The 20,685-nt window shown below is 37.6% G+C and overlaps 1 protein-coding gene across 1 annotated transcript; it reads left to right on the forward strand.

Annotated features, from left to right (window-relative positions):
- Nucleotides 1–690: 690 nt before the first annotated feature.
- On the forward strand, nucleotides 691–18,742 carry LOC128619656 (cadherin-like protein 26). Its single transcript, XM_053643979.1, has 19 exons — nucleotides 691–1,974; nucleotides 4,630–4,689; nucleotides 4,844–4,939; nucleotides 6,990–7,145; nucleotides 7,351–7,498; nucleotides 7,820–8,001; nucleotides 9,056–9,184; nucleotides 9,865–10,050; nucleotides 10,165–10,445; nucleotides 10,692–10,834; nucleotides 11,331–11,564; nucleotides 11,864–12,085; nucleotides 12,488–12,612; nucleotides 13,631–13,675; nucleotides 14,639–14,704; nucleotides 15,000–15,113; nucleotides 15,333–15,374; nucleotides 15,482–15,544; nucleotides 16,156–18,742. Exons 1-19 carry the CDS (start codon nucleotides 1,900–1,902, stop codon nucleotides 16,372–16,374), a joined length of 2,586 nt encoding a protein of 861 aa, XP_053499954.1. The 5' UTR covers nucleotides 691–1,899; the 3' UTR covers nucleotides 16,375–18,742.
- Nucleotides 18,743–20,685: the final 1,943 nt, after the last annotated feature.

Raw genomic sequence — 20,685 nt, forward strand, 5'->3', positions numbered from 1 at the left:
TTTTTCCTCCCAGTGTCCAAAAAAGGGCAGGTAGGTGGACTGGCTATGCTAAATTACCCCTAGGTTGAATGAATGAGTTGGACTGTTGCATATTTCCGTGCCATCTGGAGTGAATTCTCCCGCCTTGGGCCAAGTGTTGCCAAGATAAACATTATTATTATTATTATTATTATTATTATTATTATTATTATTATTATTATTTTACTTAAAAGATTATTTATTTATTTATTTATTTATGGACTGCATGTGACTTATGCCATTATAGCGCTTAGTATTCTGCAATGAAATGGACCAGAGTATGTGGACACCTGACCATCACACCCATATGTGGTTCCCAAAACTGTTGCTACAAATTTGGAAGCACACACTTGTATTGAATGTCTTTATATGCCGTAGCATTAAGATTTCTCTTCACTGGAACCAAGAGGCCAAACCCTGTTCCAACATAACCACACCCCTGTGTACAAAACAAGCTCCATAAAGACATTGTTTGTGAAGGTTGGAAGAAGGTGGAAGAACTCAAGTGTCCCGCATAGAGTCCTGACCTCAACCCCACTGAACCCCTTTAGGATGAACTGGTGCCCCAGGGCTCATTGCCCAACATCAGTACCCGGCTGTGCTCTTGTGGCTGACTGGACAAATCCCCACAAACACGATCCAATAATCTAGCCTTCCCAGAAGAATGAAGGCTGTTACAGCAGGAAAGGGGAAACAACTTAATATGAATGCCTGTCATGTAATGGAGGCAAAGATGGATGCCAGTGCAGATTTTTAATAAGGAAGTACACACAGGTAACCAAAAGATTGAAGCTGGAAACATAAACCAGAGCAGGAGACACAAGGCAAAAATACATATAATAATAGTCGAAGTAAAGTGCACTTTACGACACACAAACAAAACCACAACAGAAGCTAGTCAATAAAATGTAGGAAAACGTCTGGGTAACGCATGTCACCCTGTTCCCTGAGAAGGGAACGAGACATTGCGTTTAGCACAACACTATGGGGAGCACCTCTCACGCAACCAGCATCTGTGCGTCGCGTGATATATGGCACCTGTCATAACCGCACCATCAGCCTCTATTATCTGAAGCGAAGACACAATTCACGGGCCTGCCCTGGTATGACAAAGCTACGCAACATCTCGTTCCCTTCTCAGGGAACAGGTTACATGTGTAACCCAGACGTTCCCTTTCAATGGGAACTTCGACGTCGCGTTTAGCATAACAGTATGGGAACAAGAATACCCACTCCGTCATACCGATGGTACGGCCTGTTCAAAAAGACCAAAACCCAAGGGTCACTGCAAGACACTCGAGCCCAGGGTGGAATGAATATCCAGGCTGTAATAACGAATGAACGTGTGTGGTGGCACCCTGCAGCAGCACACACATCCTGTAAGGATACCCCTTTGGACAAACCATGATACAGCACCCCCTGGAGCAGAGAGGGTTAAAGGCCTTGCTCAAGGGCCCAACAGTGGCAGCCAGGCAGTGCTGGGGCTTGAACCCCTGACCTTCTGATCAGTAACCCAGAGCCTTAACCGCCAAGCCACCACTGCCCCAGTGACAAATGTTCAATTATTTGACTATGACTATGACATATGACATATGACTATGACATATGACTATGTTCAATTATTTTAAAAGCACAAAACACCCAATCATACGACAAAGTGTTTCTGTTTTTTAAATATTATAAACACCTATAACTCAGGTTACTCAGGCTCTCATATTTTCAGAATCTAGACAATCCTGTTATTCAGTTAGGAGGATGAATTCAAGTGCAAGATGCACAACATCCCTCAGCCATGTCAGCATGACCACTCCCACATCTTTGAAATAAGGCACGCACGCAAAACACACACACAGTAAGAGGGAGGGAAACTGTGCAGATGTTATGTGGAACACTAGGACATCTTCTCGTAGAAGCTTCAGGATGAGGAAAACCACTGTTTTGCTGTTTCTTCTGGCTGTGAGTATAAATATTTCTGTACAAGGCTAAATGTAGTGTAGTTTGTTTTGCATAAGCCAGAGGCTGGGAGGAATATAATTGATATCATATTTTACTACATTCACAGTGTGCACACCTGCAAACGGCACACACATACACACACACATTTTTTAAATACTATTAGAGCGGGTGTGATTAGAGCAATGCTCCTTTTCAACACACTGATTATGGCTTGAGTGTTTTGTCTCTAGATGTCTTTACTTTGAGGGGTTTTCTGCTCTCACGAGTTCCTAGATTGCTCCTAAACAATTTTAAAATAGCTCTGAAAACTACAGACTTTCCTGAATGTATCCCAAACACAATGAAAGTTCTAGCATTTTAAAATCTCCCCAAAAGTGCAAGGGTAGAAAACTGTTCATCACAGCATCACAGACATTTCCGACAGTTCCGACATTCAGTTTGCCAACTGAATTCATTAGACTTGTGTCTGTTTTGCTATGTCACTGATCACAACATGATGAGAACCAGACATTCACTGTGTGAGGAAATCACACTTAGCTAGCTTATACTGTATATTAGCTCTGCAATATTCCATTGCAATTTATTTTAAATCTAATTATTTTTTGGCCGAGCTGCTCGTGCTGAATTAAAGGGCCAGTACACGGTTGAAAGATTTAAATGAAGATGAGTTGACGAAAAAACAGCTACATATTGCACAGAAAAATATATTTGTAGAGTAGTGCATTTCATATTCAGTTAATGTTAATGAGTTGATATCATCAAAAAAAAAAGTTTATATAATATATATGTTTTAACAAATATATGTAATATATTTACATATATAATATATATGTATATATATATATATATATTATATGTAATGTAATGTAATATATATTATATATGTAAATATATTACATATATTTGTTAAAACATATATATTATATAAACTTTTTTTTTGACTTTTTTTTTTACAATTCAGTCAATGTTAATATGAATTAATAACATTCAATAAGCTAAGAAATCTTAATTTAATCTTCAGAATTGATTTCATGTGTTAATGTTAATTAGAGTACTGTGTTTTCTGTTTATGAGAGGAGTTACTGTGAAACAACTTGTCGAAATGGAGAGAATAAAGACTTTATTTGCATCTATTTCAGAATCGTGGAATTCATTTATTAATTTAAAAGAATGTATAAAAGGCAGAACTATCGGTGTCGGTTATCGGTATCGGCCGATATCACTCTGAATAATCGGTTATCGGTATCGGCTGAGGAATTTAGTATTGGTGCATTTCTAATACAGGCTCATTGATATTTACTTTAATAATGTTTACTTTCAAGGAATGTGTGCCAATGCTAGATTTGCCTTGTGCCCCATGCTCCCTGGGCTCCAGGTTCCCCATGACCCAGTAGGATACGCAGTATAGAAAATAGGTGGATGGATGGACTTTCAAGGAAACAAAAAACCCGAAACAGCCCATATATGTGCATGAGCTCTTGAACGCATTCACAAATGACACATCATTAACAAAAACATAAAATAATTCATTTATTCATTTAAAAGCGATCCAGTGGCCCCATGATACCCAAACATGCAGACAATTTAGAACATTGAGCATTTGTCCAAGATGAAAAACAAAATTGTACTGTTTATACTATCTATTACTACTAATAAATAATAAATGCATGACACTGCAGCCCCCCCCCCCCCCCCCCCCGGAAAAAAAAGGTTCAGCCATAAAAAAAAAAAGTAAAGAGTTTTCTGGTTTATAATGATATCAGAAGGAACAAAGACACGCAACACAAATCTGCCTTAATTGTTACAATTGATGTTTTTATGGAAACCACATGTTAAACTGTGTCTTAGTCTCAATTTCTATAATGCTGTCTGGTACCATTTATGAAAGCGCTTATCCTTTCAGGAGGGGTTTTTTTCATGTGAACACCATGGCCTAAGGCTTCATCTCACTGTTAGTTTTTGCCATGTGAATACTTCCCATGAAATGGAGAATGCATCAAGACAAGAATCCTTGAGGGCTAAACTAAAACCAGTTTTTAAATAAGTACTGCTTGAACACCTGGACCTTTTTATGAATGTTGTATTACAGTTTAACAACTGCGTTATGATTAAGTTCTATAGAATAGCAATTAAACGAGTAAGGCTATATCTTTGTGTAATGTATGAACTGCTCCATCTCAGATTGTAAGGCAATTCTTTAATGACGGGAGCGTAAAACTGTTAAGCCCTAAGGGAAAAAGACGACTATTTACACTGATAAAGATTTGTCTGGTGTATATACTTACAAGATCATTACTTTTTAAATGAATTTTTTATGTGTAAACATTTTTTCTTTCAGGGTGGGGGGTGGGGGGAGTGGAGTGCATGAGGGGGGGGGGGTAATACTTATGAAAGTCTTGGTTTTATTGATTTACTCAGTAATAATCTGGCAATTCAGCATTCTTGTACAAATTCCTGTGTAATTCTGTAAAACCATGGGGGGGGAATCAATGATGCTGATTTTAAATATGAGCATTCTGTGCTACCTCTTTTTAGAAAATATAATTTTTTAAATCCGTTTTTGCATTTGTTTTATGCTTTTATTGCTCTAACAGGTTTAGTTTCATAAGAGAGCACTTTGCTAATTCTTCTGCCCATTGTGTTGTGTGTTTTCAGCTATGGGCTGAGAGTTCGCACGAACTGAGAAGCCATGAGGAGACCAATAAAGAGACAAGTGTATGCATTCATTAATAACTTTATCATACAATGTGCTTACACTAATACATGAAAGTGATAAAAATGGAAAAAAAATAGTGAATTATACTTTTAATGAGTGTAACAAAACCTATTATGTTATGCCTTTTTTTTTTTTTTTTTTTTTTTTTTTAAGGAACGAGTGCTCACTCGATCCAAGAGGAGATGGGTGCTGAATACTGTTGAACTGGAGGAGGAAAGTCCTGGACCTTTTCCTAAAAAAGTTACAGAGGTATCACTTTACAAGCATTTAGGCCTCATTTATCCACCTACAGTGCATCCGGAAAGTATTCACAGCACTTCACTTTTCCCACATCAAACAATTCTTCAAACAATACCCCATAATGACAACGTGAAAGAAGTTTGTTTGAAATCTTTTTTTAAAGATACAATTTTAAAGTAGTAATTAGTAATCTGTAGTGGATTACCTTTTTTTGAGTAACTTACCCAACACTGGTTATGTGTCAGATACATATATTATATAACAGCAACACTCAGAACTCAAACCAGGAACTTCATTTATCAGGAACCTTAGCTAGCAGGAAATTTAGTTCTTGGAACACATTGTATTGAGATATAATCGTCATTCTCTGTAGATTACAGAGAACATTGTCTGAGTTATGTACTTTTTTAATAGGCAGGTGTGGTACACAATCTCATTTAGTCACTTCAAAGCACAAACTACATGAACAACATTTTCTTGATTCGGTATTGATGACATCATTCATTATAAAATATAAATGATAGCAAGCAAATTGCTGTGAGATTAGAGTTTGTGACGTGCTTTTATAGGAAAATAATTTTCGTCAAGCAAGTAAACTGTATTCAAGCTGAATAGCTGAACACATGACGAGCTACATAACGAGCTCATAAGAGACAGACTGGTAGTGGGACTGGCTGATTTAGGTCTGTCTGAATGCATGCAGCTGGATAAAGTCTTGACATTAGAGAAAGCAGTTAGCATAGCCAGACAGTCAGAAGTTTTCTGGGGATAGTGAATCAGTTGGGGAAATTTATCCCACGACTTGCAATGAAAGACAAACCGCTTATAGATTTATTGCCAAAGCGAAATCGATGGGCCTGGGAAACAGATCAGGACAAAGCTTTTAGGGGGTTAAAAGAAGAGACGTAATCTACCCCTGTGTTAGCGATGCATGATCCTGAAAAAGACAGGTGTCTGCAGATGCTTCATCATTTGGATTAGGCACAGTCCTACTGCAGAAATGGGAAAATAAGTAAAGACTTATGGCATAAACTTCATGCTCTTTTACTCCTCTAGAGTGACATCTGAATTGGGAAAATTGACCGCAATTAAGTAGATATAAGAACATCCAACAAGCTGATTTTTATTGTATTTTATTTATTTATTTATTTTTTTACTTAACACATCATACCTATGCAGATATAAGGTAGAATTTTTAAAGTAAAAGCTGTTATGACCTTGAAAATCCCAATATTAACATCAGGTTGTGCTTTGTACTTCATTTTAAATAACTCGGTTGGAGAAGTTTCCTTGATATTATCTGTGTGGTCTAAAAGAAAAAAAAAAAATCATCTCGAGTAATATTCATTACAATTTCTATACTATTAATCATACTTTTTCGGCAAAATTTGGCTTTAACAAATGAGGAGGTGAAAACTTTCAGTCTGCTTAAAGATTTCTAAAACCTTGCCAGGTAAGTGTGTTTCTACAGAATTTTAATCAAGGTACATGCCATAGTGACATGGATATAAGCCTAATCAATTCTAGTTACTATATCTAGTAACCAGATTTAGACTCCCAGATACCACCTTACATACGCGGCAAAAAATGGTATCGTAGCAAGTGAAAATATCTTGAATATTTTCAAATGTATCTAGTGTTTCCTATTACAAGATTACCACAAACACAATGTAAGATAACTTAATCCTATTTCTAGACATTTGTGTTAATTTCAAGCTTGAAATAATCTTATTCTATTGGCAGATGATTTTGGTCATTTTATGCGTAAGAAAATACAAAGTTTGAAATGAGTAAAAATGTCTACAAAGAGGTTTAATAATCTTATATTTGGATAATCGTAATCTTATAATCGGAAATACTAGATAAATCTATATTCAAGATATTTTAACTTGCTAAGATGTCTATTTTTTTTTTTTTTTTTTTTTTTTTTTGCAGTGTACTGTACAGTATATGAAATCCAATGAAATTGTTCTTGCTCTTCAGACTTTCTGCAAATATTAAGATGAACTGGATTAATCTTAACTGTCTCTAATCTCTCATTTTACTCTTTTGGCTCCAGGTGCACAACGATAAACAACTGAATCACAGCCTCAAATTCAGCATCAGTGGCCAGGGTGTGACAGAAGAGCCAAAGGGTGTGTTCAGTATCAATGAAAACACTGGCGAAATCTTCACACACAAGCCCATAGACCGAGAAACCTACCCCATTTTCCATGTGAGTAATCCATTCTGCATTTGAACGAGATCTTTTTCGAGAATTTACGCCTATTTCATGTATTTCCACATCATTTATTCAGTGTGTGTTCATTTTAAAGTTCATCAAAAATGAGTGGTCGTTTGAGTCTTCTAATGTTTATTTCAGAAAAATAAAGTTTAAAATGAAATAACAAAAGTTGTTTTATTGCATTGCTTGTGATTAGGTGAATTTTGATGTGATGGATCGACAAACTGGTGAAATTCTTGACAAAACTTTGGCTTTGAACGTGATCATAAGGGATAAGAACGATAATCCACCTGTATTCATACCTAAGATTTTAAACATAGATGTTCCAGAGAACACAAAAGAAGGTGAGAATCACACACTAATGTTTGTAAAACAAATCTGTTCTACTTTGTTAAGTAGAAAACAAAGGATTTCCTTATCAGAAAGGATTCCTCTTTAGGAAGTTACCGTAAGACGCTTTATTTATACAAAGAGCATTTCAAAGAACCCTTTGAAAAAATACTGGAGTAATTACTACATTTTATTTCTTTATTTCTTGGCCCACAAAACTCAAAACAGTTACATTGTGTACTATGTAGGTTTTATTTATTTATTTTTTTTAAAGTGCATCATTTTATCACACTTTTTCCTAAATTCCTAATCCTTGTCTATTATCGTCACGTTAGGTCGGCTTCCTGTTTCGCTGCAAGCAAGAGACATTGATGAGAAGGACACTGACAATTCTCGCATCTTGATGAGGATAGTGTCTCAGGAGCCAGCGCTGCCAAAAATCTCTCTGGCTTCCATCTCGGATATAAAAGACAGCATGATCACAAATCTCGTCTTCACCGGCTGCTTTGATTACGATGTAAGTGTGAACATGCCCACAGTACCAGGTTATCACACCTTCAATATTCATTCAATAGATACTTTTTACGCCTAGATTATTGCCACGATTTGTTTAATGGCGTAAAAGTAGGCAGACTCCAACTTGTTTAAAATACTACCTTGAAAAAGTACATACAGTATGTTGTTGTTTTTTTTTTTTTTTAAATTTCAATACATTGTGAAAACATTCTGTTAATTAAGAAAGAAAGCACACTGTGTCAGGCTGTTATAGGAAAATAATCAGTGATGGGGTGGTACGATAAAGAGAAGTTTCTGTCACCACCCCAAAGATGATTATTTTCCCATAACAGCACATCCTAAAGCACAGGAATTTGCTAATGATTAATTTATCTCATCAATTAAAGAACTACATAAGAATTAGTCATGTTTAATATTGTGGAACATCTCCAAAACATGTTAGTTCCTGTTATCACTTACGTTACAACAGCGATAAACCGTCATTTCCTCCTGTGTTGGAAAACGTACTAACCATTATGCTGGAGACTCGTTTCATGAGCGTGTCCTCACAGAAAACTTTCTCATATCATTTATTATACATTTCTCTTTGTTAAATAACAAGACATTTTAATCCCTTTATTATTAGCCTTATATTATGTGGAGCATCTGCCATACAAGACCCTGTAAATGAGTTGTTACTTTACAGTATAAACAATGATATGTGAAAATGAGAGCACGTATATAAACCTGTGATTTGCCTCGTAGCTGGAATTATTGTCAGAGCTGCTGTTATACAAAATTAACCACCAATCAGATTTGAGAATTCAACAGTGGCATGCTATAAACTAATTTAGCATCTCCAGCTATCCTCTACATCTTACATACTGTGTGCATCACGCTTTAACATCACCACATGCTGCCTTACTGAGCATGTCAACAGTGTCCTGTTATACTGTAACAGTTACTTTATATATGCTAACTAAAATTATTTTATTTGTGTTACACTTGAGGTTAATTATATTAGGATCACAGACAGTCACACATGCTATCACTTGCTTTGCTCTCATATGCTTCAGAAAGTAAAGACATATAAAATGCTGGTCGAAGCGTGCGATCATGGAACACCATCTCTCTCATCCACTATGACCGTAAATATTGCCGTCACTGACTCCAACACTCACTCACCTGTGTTCACTGCTCCAAAGGTAAGGATTTGCTTCTATCTCTACCTCTACCAAGTACTGTTTTACTTTATCAGTGCCAGATTACATCCATGTGATACAAATACATATCCATGTACGAAATAAAGATTGATGGTATATTAAAGAAAATAAAAACAAATCTCTGAAACTGTGCTGGAGCGATGAACTTCATTCTTCCATAAGATTTTCTCAGATTTTCACTCTAAAAACTCACATACGTATTCAGTGGGTGAGTGTGAAGGAATAAGGATGTGAATTATATGATTTTTATCCTCATCAAGCCATTCATTGAGACTTGTGTCATGTGAATGGGGGTGGGGCCATCCTGGAAGAGACCATACCCATCAAGAAAGAAATGTTTCATTATAGGATAAAGTGGAGTAAATAACAATAGTCCAATAACTGAGCCCTGAGGCACTCCTAAAACAGGATCCTGTCAAACATACTTATGAAGCCTCACCATTTACTGGACCTTAAATTTAATCGATACTCTCACAGCATTGCCTACAAGTCATTTCATACATAAAGTAAATAATGGTCTGAAAACTGAACACAGAGGCACCTCTATTGCGCGACGTGATTCTGCCAAATACATTTTTGATGGTTCATCATGTCTGTTGTACTTGCCCCTTAAATTTAAACATATGGTATTAACTGATTTAACTTGTGTTATTTCTACTCAGTTCAATGCTCAGGTTATAGAACTGGAAACCAATAAGGAGATTTTAAGAATTCCTGTGCAAGACCAGGACACTCCCAACACTCCAGCATCCAGAGCAGTGTTCACTATCCTGAAGGGTAATGAAGAGGGCAACTACAAGATTGAGACAGATCCAGTTACCAACGAAGGAGTGCTGACTGTCATCAAGGTAGATATCGGATATTCACAGTAGAATAGGATATACTTTTATAGATAAGCTTGTTTGAGAAATAGAACAACTCTTGAGATTTAATATGTGCATATTAACGTCCTTGTTCCACAGGGAAAGGATTACGAGAGAACTACTCTAGCTGAGCTGGAAATAGGAGTGGAGAATGAGGAGCCCTTATTTTTATGCGTCGACGGAAAGCCAGTTATTCCTGTACCGAAGACTTTAAAAAGTAACAACACGGTTAAAGTCGCCGTCAAAGTCATTGATGTGAATGACCCACCCGTGTTTCAGAATAAAATTCAGAAGGTTTACAGGATTGAGGAAGAAGAGCCAGGAGAAGTGTTGTACACACCCACAGTAACAGATGAGGATTCAGACCCAGCTAAACTGAGGTATTTATGAAAAGTAGCCGGTTTAACTGTGAGTGATGCCATGAACTTGGGTTATTTTTTAGCCTAAGATAGTTAATGAGACCAGGCAAAGTTTACAAACTATACTAAAACCTTAAAGGCTTACAAAGGCCATAAGCTTTCTTTGAAGTATAAACAGTTCAAAAGCAGAAGTTTCTTGATTTCCACACAACTGTACAATGGTAGGAGAAAAAAAAACCCTAACAATAACTGCATGTGCGTTTCAAGGTACGAGCTAGTAGAAGATCCAGCTAAATGGATGTCCATAGACCCACAGACAGGCAAGATTTCCCTGGCAAAGAAGATGGACCGCGAGTCTCCATATGTCCAAAACAGCACCTACACCGTCTTGATGCGAGCAATCGATGATGGTATGATTTCCTACCACAGACGTCCTGTACTGATACCACAGCACTGTGTTGTTATTTAACAAAGAAGGTATATTTACATGGGTGCACGGTGGCTTAGTGGTTAGCACGTTCGCCTCACACCTCCAGGGTCGGGGTTCGATACCCATGTGCTGTTTGCATGTTCTCCCCGTGCTGCGGGAGTTTCTTCCGGGTACTCTGGTTTCCTCCCCAAGTCCAAATGCAGACATGCATGGTAGGATGATTGGCATGTCCAAAATGTCCGTAGTGTGTGAATGTGTATGTGTATTGTGATACACATGGATCACATGGATTGGCACCCTGTCCAGGGATGATCACTGTCAGCAACTTTACCTCCTCTCTAATGTATAATGATGTCTATGGGAAATGATTAGAAAATTAATAATAAACTGAAACTAACAAAATTAACCTCAATATCTGCGCTAATTACGTCCACTCTTCACGGTCTCAATGTTTCTGTCATTGCTGTGTGACACAGGGGAACCTCCTGCCACAGGAACAGGCACTCTAGTGGTCCATCTGGGAGATAAGAACGATAATACACCTTATTTAATCTCCAACACGTCAGTGATGTGTGGGAACAAAGCGGACAGAGTGAGAGTCACAGCACAGGATAAGGATGCTTTTCCATTTAGTGGACCCTTCACCTTCGCGCTTGGCAAAATTGATCCGGAGCTGAAGAGCCTGTGGAAGCTTGAGCAGAGTGAGTTAGGTGAGTAGTTAGAACAGCAGGATAATCCTGTCAGTCATACTCATTTATTTGCACTAAACTAAAACCAAATAAAACAACAAATCAGTGATCTGAACTTGAAGACGCATTAAAATAGTTTATACCACAGGACTGTTGAATGCTTGATTCTGATTGGTCAGATGGTGTTGATTCATTTTCTATGACATCAGCTCTGACAGTAGTGCAGCTGCAAGCACTTGTTCTAATATATCTTTATTTACCTGTACCAGACTGCCATGTTAAACACCAATCAATCCACATCTGCTGTGTTTCTGCCTCAGGTTCTGAAATCTTATTGATTAGTCAGAAGAGTCTGCCTTATGGGAATTATTCAGTTCCCCTGAAGATTGCTGACCAACAGGGGATGCTAGCACATACTGTCTTGCAAGTGGTGATATGTGACTGTGGGAAAGGAGATGTGTGTCAGGACCTGCTTCCTCGATCCTCCAGCCTCAACGGAGCAGCTATAGGAATTCTACTGGGAGCACTGCTCTTGATGGCTTGTGAGTCTTTCCATAAAAGATATATAATTATAGTCATACTCCTAAACCCAGATTTAATAATAATAATAATAATAATAATAATAATAATAATAATAATAATAATAAAGCATAATCAGACTTCAAGAATATAGTTATTAAAACTTATTTTGGGTTTATTCCAAGTTTTAATAAGCTAGTTAGCTGTTAGTTCCTACTTTACGGCATTCTGACATTCAGGCGGATTTCAAGAAGCAATATTTTGGACTAGTCTAATGAATGTGAAAACAGAAAAAGAGAGTGAAACCTCTACATTCCACTCCGCTGGAAATCCTGGATATAAATCTAAACATCTTAGCATTTTTATTTACCTATGAATTCACATAAATTAAAAGGGTAATTAAGGATCCTACTTTTTTTTTTCAGTGCTGCTCTGCTGTGTTTTTTTGTGCAAGTGTCAAGAGAAAAATAATTTCAAGCAATTCTTGCAAGAAGATAGTATACAAACCATGATCAAATACAACGAGGAAGGAGGAGGTTCAATCTGCAAGGTGTGTTCACACTCTGTTAAACATTAATCCATGTGGTTCATGGTTATATACTGTCACATTGTACTCTTTCTCATTTTTCCCCCCCTTCAGTTAACTGTCAGGCTAGTGACTCACTCAGAGTAACAAGACAGGGGCCTTTCCATGGTGCTTGAAGTTTTGGACTCTTTTCTAAGGCTCGTCTCTTGATGTAGTGATCATGTGATTTCTTTTGCCTTTCTTGCACAGTCCACAGATGTTGTCTAGCAGCCTGACTGGGCAGCCTATTGCCTATTATCATTAGTCTTGACCTGTTCACTTTGTTGCTGTTGTGCAACTTTGAGATGATATCATCTGGACTCTTTTTTTAGTCATTGAAGGGTACAGACAATGATTAATTAAACAACATCCCACTCCTGACCACAGTTGTCGTGTTGGAAAGCTAACGCTTTCCCCTTCAGTTAGCTCTCAGGCTAGTGACTCGTTCACCTTGCTTTTTGTGCCGTCCCAACACATTTAAGCTGCCTTGAAATGTGAAACATGGGGAATTGCATGAGTAGAGAGTTTATACAGCAAAAGTGGATTTCATGCAGCTTATTTAGTGAGGGATTTGCTCAGAGCTTACCACTAATACTCTCCAGCCAAACTACTTATCTGGGTTCAGTGCTGGGGCTAACGACAAGTCTCAACTTGCTGTGATATGTGCATTGACATAAGAACAGGCTGCTCATTTTAGATTGGCTGATACAATCACGCCTACTTTCTCCCTTTACAATACTCTATAAAACCAATAAACCACAAAAAAATGGTGTTTCTTTTAACACAAAATCTGTCTGAATGTGTAGTTTCATGATGTCCAGTGATGAACTGGTGTCCAATCCAGGGTATATTGAAGCCTTGAGCCCCAGTGTTCCCAGCATACAGTACAGTAGGGTGCAGGGTTAAAGGAGCTACTCAAGATGAATGATTCAATTGCTCCACTTTAACTTAACATCATGACATTATGATATTCTTCTTTTTGTCTGCTCCACAATTCATCCAGTCCACAGTTGGCCATTATTGTGACTTGATGACTGAACATATACAGGTGTGTACTTTATCTTACCCTATTCCCTCCTTTTCTATATTATTGTTTCCCTCTACTTTACCCTACCCTAATCTGTCTTATTCCATACACTACCTTTACCTTCCCTTTTCTCCTCTACTGTATCCTACCAAACCTTATCCTGTACCATATTCTTCTTTACACTACCATATTCTGTCTTCTACCCTACTCTTTCCAATTCCACACATTACCCCACTTTTTTTTTTTTCACTATACCCTAATCGACTGTATCCTATCAAACCATAACCTCGTTTGATAGAGGGAAGTAAAGGGAATATCCCTATTCCTTCTTGTACCACACACTACTTACCCCTATTTTACCCTATCCTATTGTGTCTTATTTCACACATTACCCTACCTTTACCTTCCCTCCCCTACTCTACTCTACTGTATACTACCAAACCTTATCCAAGTCCATCTTGTATCATATACATATATACTCTTTTTTTGGTCATTATTTTACACAGTAGTCAACCTTTACCTTCCCTACCCTACTCTACCTGTACCTCACTCTACCTGTACTGTATCCTTCTGTACTCTATCTGTCCAATCTACACATTACCCCACCTTTATTGTCCCTATACTCCTCTACTGTATCTTACCAAGCCTTACCTTATTCCCTCCTTTACTAGATCCCCCATTAACCTACTTTACCCTACCCTATTCTGTCTATTCTACACTTTAACCTACCTTTACGTTTCCTAGACTACCCTCTCTGCTGCATCCTACCAAACTTTTCCCTATACCATATCCTTCTTTGAACCTACTCTACTCTGTCTTATTCCACGGGCTAGCCGACCTTTACCTACAGTCCCGTTGTCCTCCCTACCCTACTCATCAAAACTTATCTTACCCTATTCCCTCCTGTACCCCATCGTTCTTTAACCTACGTTTTATACCTCTTTGTAATATACTGTGTCCTCCTTTCTTCCTCCTCCTCTTTAGTTTGTACCACAGTTTCAACAGAGCACCACCAAACAATTTGGTGGCCTGAACCCAGGAGCAATTCAGGTGTGTATTACGTGTCTGCTTTCTGTACAGACTGACATACAGATGGGTGACATATTACAGGGCACATGACACACAGCTGTTTTTCTGGTTTTCTGTCATTAAATAAGCCACTTTTTCACATAAGATGGGACTTTTACTGTTCATATTGTAACACCAGTTGAGCATTCTTTTGGACTTGATCCAAAATCTAGGTTAACTGGGTCTGCTCATCTTTTTTTGCAAGTAGGATAAGAGCTTCATTTGTTAAGTTTGTCCACTTATTTATTCAACTTTTCCTTTACTTTGTCACCTACAGAACACAATTGCAGTCCCTTTACATGATTTAATGCGGTCCCCTGTACAGCTTACACAGATCCCTAATGGAGTTAATGATGCAACTGACTCAAGGAACATCTATGCAAAGTCAGCAGTGAGTGTCACGAATACTAAAGATTATCTATCATCTGTCAAAGTCACTTGTTACTGCCAAACATAACTTGCAAACTGTACATTGCCATCTGTGATGTTTTGAATCATTTGAAGTCTCATAAATGCATATTTAGTCTTCCATGGGATTATTACAGCCGAAATATTTTTCAGAAAGACATTGTGATGTTCATTATGTCACCTGTATTTTGTGTCCCATCAGACCTGGAGTAGAAACAGGAATAGAACATATAACGCTACTAGGGTAAACTGATTTACATACAAAACAAGCTTTCACATATCATTTCAAAATGGCATTAGGAAGTGAATATTTTTTGCGCATTCTGAGTTTCATGTATTTGTACTTTCCAGCGCGGATTCACCAAATCAGTCAACTTACTGTCCGTTTTGAACATGGAAGAACACCTTGAAAGGGTAAACTCTCACTCGCTTTAATTTATACATACACACACACACCTGCTCTTTATTGAAGCTACAGGGGTCTCTGATTGATCAGAAGCTGACAGTGTTCAGAAGTTCCTATAACAGCAGCTCTGAGAGTCGATCTGATGTTGCGGTTTAATTAATGTCCTTGTTCTAATACATTATCATGTGTATAGTAACAGTGAAATCACCAGGACTTGTACATCATGCAAGACTAATAATAACCTAATTAAAAACATGCTCATTTATGCATACATGCATATGGTGAAGCCTTCTGCAGTTTGAAAGTCAATAAGAAATCAACACAGAAAGCATGAGCACTAGAAAGAAAGAGACAATTCTTTGGAAATTTGCACACCAAGCAAGGTTTTTGCGTGTACTAAGTCTAATATAACGGATAACTGATTAAACATTCAAAATATTGTATGAACACAAACCAAAGACAAGTGTGCATTCTGTTAGCAAGGTTCGAGTTTATGTAAGCTCATTTACCCCCTAATTATTAGCTGCTAATGATCCTTCTTGTTAATATCAACACTGAGAAATGTATATGTATTGCCTTTATGTTAATGATCTCTTCTCCTATTGATTCATTACTGCAGAAGCTCCATAAACTTTCAGTGGAGCAGCAGGACTTCCCTGAATATCACCCACATGACTACAGCTCTGAAGGAACCAATACCAGCTCCGTGTCACTGGACAAGCTCTCGTTCCAGAGCACAGGAGATGATCTGGGATTTCTGCAGAATTTGGGGTCGAAGTTTTGCACTCTGGATGAGATATTTCAGCAAAGAATAAAAGAGAAGGACATGAAGTTGTGAAAATATATATATTATTTACTTTACTAATGGATCTTTCACCTTGTAGTGAAAGTAGTAGTAGTCGTCCTTCCCATCTCTGTTTTTTTTTTTTTTAAATTTATAGATAATATATAATATAATATAATATAATTATATCTTAAGCTTAAGCAGTTGGGCAACAACAACAGTCCATGTACATTACTTACTTTGAAACTCAGTACTATTCTTGGACAGGACCTGTTTTGCTCTGAGAACAGCTTCAGTTTTTTATGACATGGATTCAACAAGACTTTGGAACCATTCCTTGGAGATTCTGGTCAATGTTGACATGACTGCATCAGAGAATTGCTGCTGATTTGTTAGCTGCACATTCATGCAGTGAATTTCCCATTCTATGACACTCCAAAGATGCTCTATTTGGGTCTGCTGCATGGGGAGGCCATGGAAATACACTGAACTCTTTCTCATGTTCATGGCACCATTTATCTGGAACTGGCCTATTATCATTCTGGAAACCATTTTAAGATAAATTGTTCACATAATTTTAATTCGTTCACTTTGATTTACAGTATATAGCATTTTTTTAACAATGGCCATCGTGTTACGACCCACGGTGTGTGAGTATGTTTCGTGTTTTCCGTGTGTGTGTTTCCAGTCTGCCCAGGTCGGTCTATTCCAGACTCCAGTCTGGGCCTTCCTGCCCTGCTTCAGCTGCATTTGTGTTTTTTCTAAACGATGATGTCATCATTGGACGCCAGTATTTCACTTTTGTCAATGTTCACCTGGCTGTGTTTGTGTGTTTTGTTTGCCTTTATCAGCTCTGGGATTTTACGGTGAATTTGGGAACCAATGCAGTGTCGATAAGATAAGGGTGATATGGACGGTCACATTTTCTGCTTCTAGTAAGGATTCTGGCTTCTGCATTCTGGACTAACTGGAGCTTGTTAATGCACCTACTGGAACATCCAGACAGACAGGCATTAAATTAATCCAACCTAGAGGTAACAAAGGCATGAAAAAGGCACGATCTTTCATTTCACTGCTTTGCGGACAATACTCAAATTTATCTACCATTGAAATGAAATGATACTAATGCTTTACTAATGTTTAAATGATTTAAAATCATGGATGCAACAAAATCTTCAGAATCTTAATGAAACTAAACTAGAGATGATTGTATTTGGTTCTTCAGATGGATATGATCTCCGAAATCTTAACGTCGGCCAATTGACTTGCTTTTATAAACCGCCTGTGAAAAACCTGGGTGTGATATTCAAGAGATCCCTTAAGTTTGATAAACAGATAAACTCAGTTTTTTTTCTTTTTTTTTTTCTTTTCACTTAAGACTCTTGGCAAAAGTCAAACCGTGGCTTTCATTCAAAGATTTTGAAAAGGTGATACATGCTTTTATCTCTATTGGCTTGATTGTTGTAATTCCCTTTATGTAGGTATTTATCAACCTGTCTCTTATTGGTTACAAATGGGCCAGAATGCTTCACTGGCTTCTAATCCAGCTTTTATATCTCTAAATGGATTGGCACCAGCCTATTTATTTAGTCTTTTATCTATGAACAGTCCATCGAGGTCCTTGAGATCTTTAGAACAAAGGTTGCTGACTGTTCCTAGGGCAAGACTAATATTAAGAGGCAATCGTGCTTTTACAGCCATTTTTTTCAGCCCCAAAATTCATCAGAAATGCTTCAACATTATATGATATTAAATCTAAGTGTCATATATCAAGGAGGTAACTCTGGACTTCAGTTCCCATCAGCCACTGCACTGTACTACATGTCACATGACCACCTGCACCTGAATCACGTTTCTGTTAATGAGCACACTTATATATAGCCATGGTTTGCACTGCTTCTCTGTCTTTCGTTTGTCCTAGACTACTGTGTTTTGTTTCTTGCCACAGTATTTTGCCAAGCTGTCTTAGTTTGTTTTGTTTATCTTGAAGCGTGACACTAAGTTGAAAGTGTATTTGTTCTCTCAGCCTTTTAATGTACCATAGAGAGTAATTTGATTTCAGGTTATTGTATTTTTGAATTGTGTGTTTGATCGATGTGCAGCACTTTGGTCAACTCGATGTTGTTTTAAATTGTGCTATGTAAATAATTGACACTTTCATTGACATTGAAGTAGTTTCTTATCTTAGCAATATTTCTGTGATGAAAGAATTATATCCTAGTAATATTATTTACATGAGCTTCAAATGAGAGACTGGGGTCAATAATCACACTAAGGTATTTTACTGATGCACATGATGTAACTGAAAGGCCATCCAGAGTTACTATGTAATCAGGAAGCTTACTTCAAGCTGCCTGTGGTCCTAGAAGTACTTCTGCCTTTTCAGAATTAAGTATACGGAAGTTAATAAGCATCCAGTCTCTAATGGCCTTTACACATTCCTGAACTTTATTAAGCTGGCATCTGTCATCTGGCTTTGATGAAACCAAACGCCAAACCACATTCTGTCGAAATTACAAGCGCATGGTTGTGTAAGCAGAGAGTGCAGGTGCTAGCATGGCCTGCCTTGTGTGTCACATTATGAAGTGCAAAACAAGGCAACAAAGGCCCTGTACAGCTGCACAGCTGAGTAAATGTATAAGGGATGAATGAGGGAAAATTCCACTTGCTAAACTTAACCAACTGGTGTCTTCACTCAGCGCACATACTGTTCCAACTTTTTTGGAATTGGGGTCATACATGCATGCAAACATACCTATATGCACACTTGTACACCTGCACATTCATGCAAGTGTAAATATCCAACCAACCAATCATGCAGCAGAAGCATAATGCATAAAATCATGCAGTTATACTTCAAGAACTGTAGTTAATGTTTAGTAAATCTTTAAGCATGCCTTTATTTGGGTTCTATAATATACATGGTAAGAATCTTACAAACTGTAACCCTTCTTAGCTAAGCTGAGTGAACTCTCATTTAAAAATTACTTAATTAGTTTAAAAAAAAAGCCAACTGGACAATTAGATAATTGTCATAATGACAATTACATTTGAAGGGAGGATTTTACATGTATTTTGCTACAAATATATCCATAGCAAGCAGCATACAACCATTAGTCTGACATTTTTAACCATTAATGGATTTTTAAATCCAACTAATAAAGAAACAGAAAAAATGGTAATCCGATAAGGTTAACATAGTGATAATGAGTCTGTATTGGTCACATAGACATATGCACAGTGAAATTCTTTTCTTCACATACCCCAGCATGTCAGGAAGTTGGGGTCAGAGTTCAGGGTCAGCCATGATACAGTGCCCCTGGAGTAGAGAAGGCTAAGGGCTTTGCTCAAGGGCCCAACGGTGGCAGCTTGGCAGTGCTGGGGTTTGAACCCACGACCTTCCAATCTGTAACCCGGAGCCTTAATTGACAAGCCACCACTGCCTCCTGTAGCAGCTCCTATTATATTACAAACTGTCTTTCAACGTTTCCTCTGAAAAGAATTTGTTGGGAGTGCACACAGCACATAATAATATGTTGTCAGGTGATATCTTGTATGGTGTGTTTTGTATGGAATGTGAAAACAGTTCAGTGGAACTAGAGGGAGTGTTAAGAATGTTTCCATTTACAGTAAGTCTTTTTCAATTTAGCCTATTGTCACGTATCGTGACGGAGCGGAGATAGGACGGATGCAATTGCAGTATGAACAGTTGTTTATTTTAAAAGAGAGACAGGCAGACAAATCCAAAACCTGATCCAAAAACATAATCCTAAACAGGCGAAGGTCAGGCGATCGGCAAACAGGCATACACAGGGTTAAACATGAATCAAGGTCGTGGTCACGGAAAACAGGGTCGATAAACAGAACGAGAAACATGAACTATGACGAGGAACTGGGAGCGGATAAAACAGCGTGAACTAACTCTAAACATGGAACGTGACTATGACTTCCAAAACGAACTAATCTAACTCTACAATAATCTTCCGCGCCATGTGCTGGGAGGCGCGCGGTATATATGTAGACATGATCAGCATCTAAACTGCTAGCAGCTGAGGGCAATACAGACACACCTGAAATCCCAGCCAATGACAGAACAGGGAGGAGACATGACAGAAACATAAACAAAACACACGTGTCCAGATGTCACTACTGTCAACAATGGAAGGTATAATACTTTTGAATGTTATATTTTTGAAGGTAAATAACTAGGATTATCATATTTGTATATACATTATATTATGTCCTGCTATCTTTCTGTCCTCATTGGACTTAAAAAAAAATATATATATATATATATATATATATATATATATATATATATATATATATATATATATATATATATATATATATATATATATATAT

This window comes from Ictalurus furcatus, chromosome 15, assembly GCF_023375685.1.
Source record: "Ictalurus furcatus strain D&B chromosome 15, Billie_1.0, whole genome shotgun sequence".
Classification (NCBI taxonomy): Eukaryota; Metazoa; Chordata; class Actinopteri; order Siluriformes; family Ictaluridae; genus Ictalurus; species Ictalurus furcatus.

Bases quoted from the DNA above. Each gene is read 5' to 3' on its own strand.
- LOC128619656 (XM_053643979.1), top strand. From the start codon at position 1,900: ATGTGGAACACTAGGACATCTTCTCGTAGAAGCTTCAGGATGAGGAAA. The intron at 4,690-4,843 runs GTATGCATTCAT...TTTTTTTTTAAG, and splicing joins AGACCAATAAAGAGACAAGT to GAACGAGTGCTCACTCGATC. The intron at 4,940-6,989 runs GTATCACTTTAC...TTTTGGCTCCAG, and splicing joins TTCCTAAAAAAGTTACAGAG to GTGCACAACGATAAACAACT.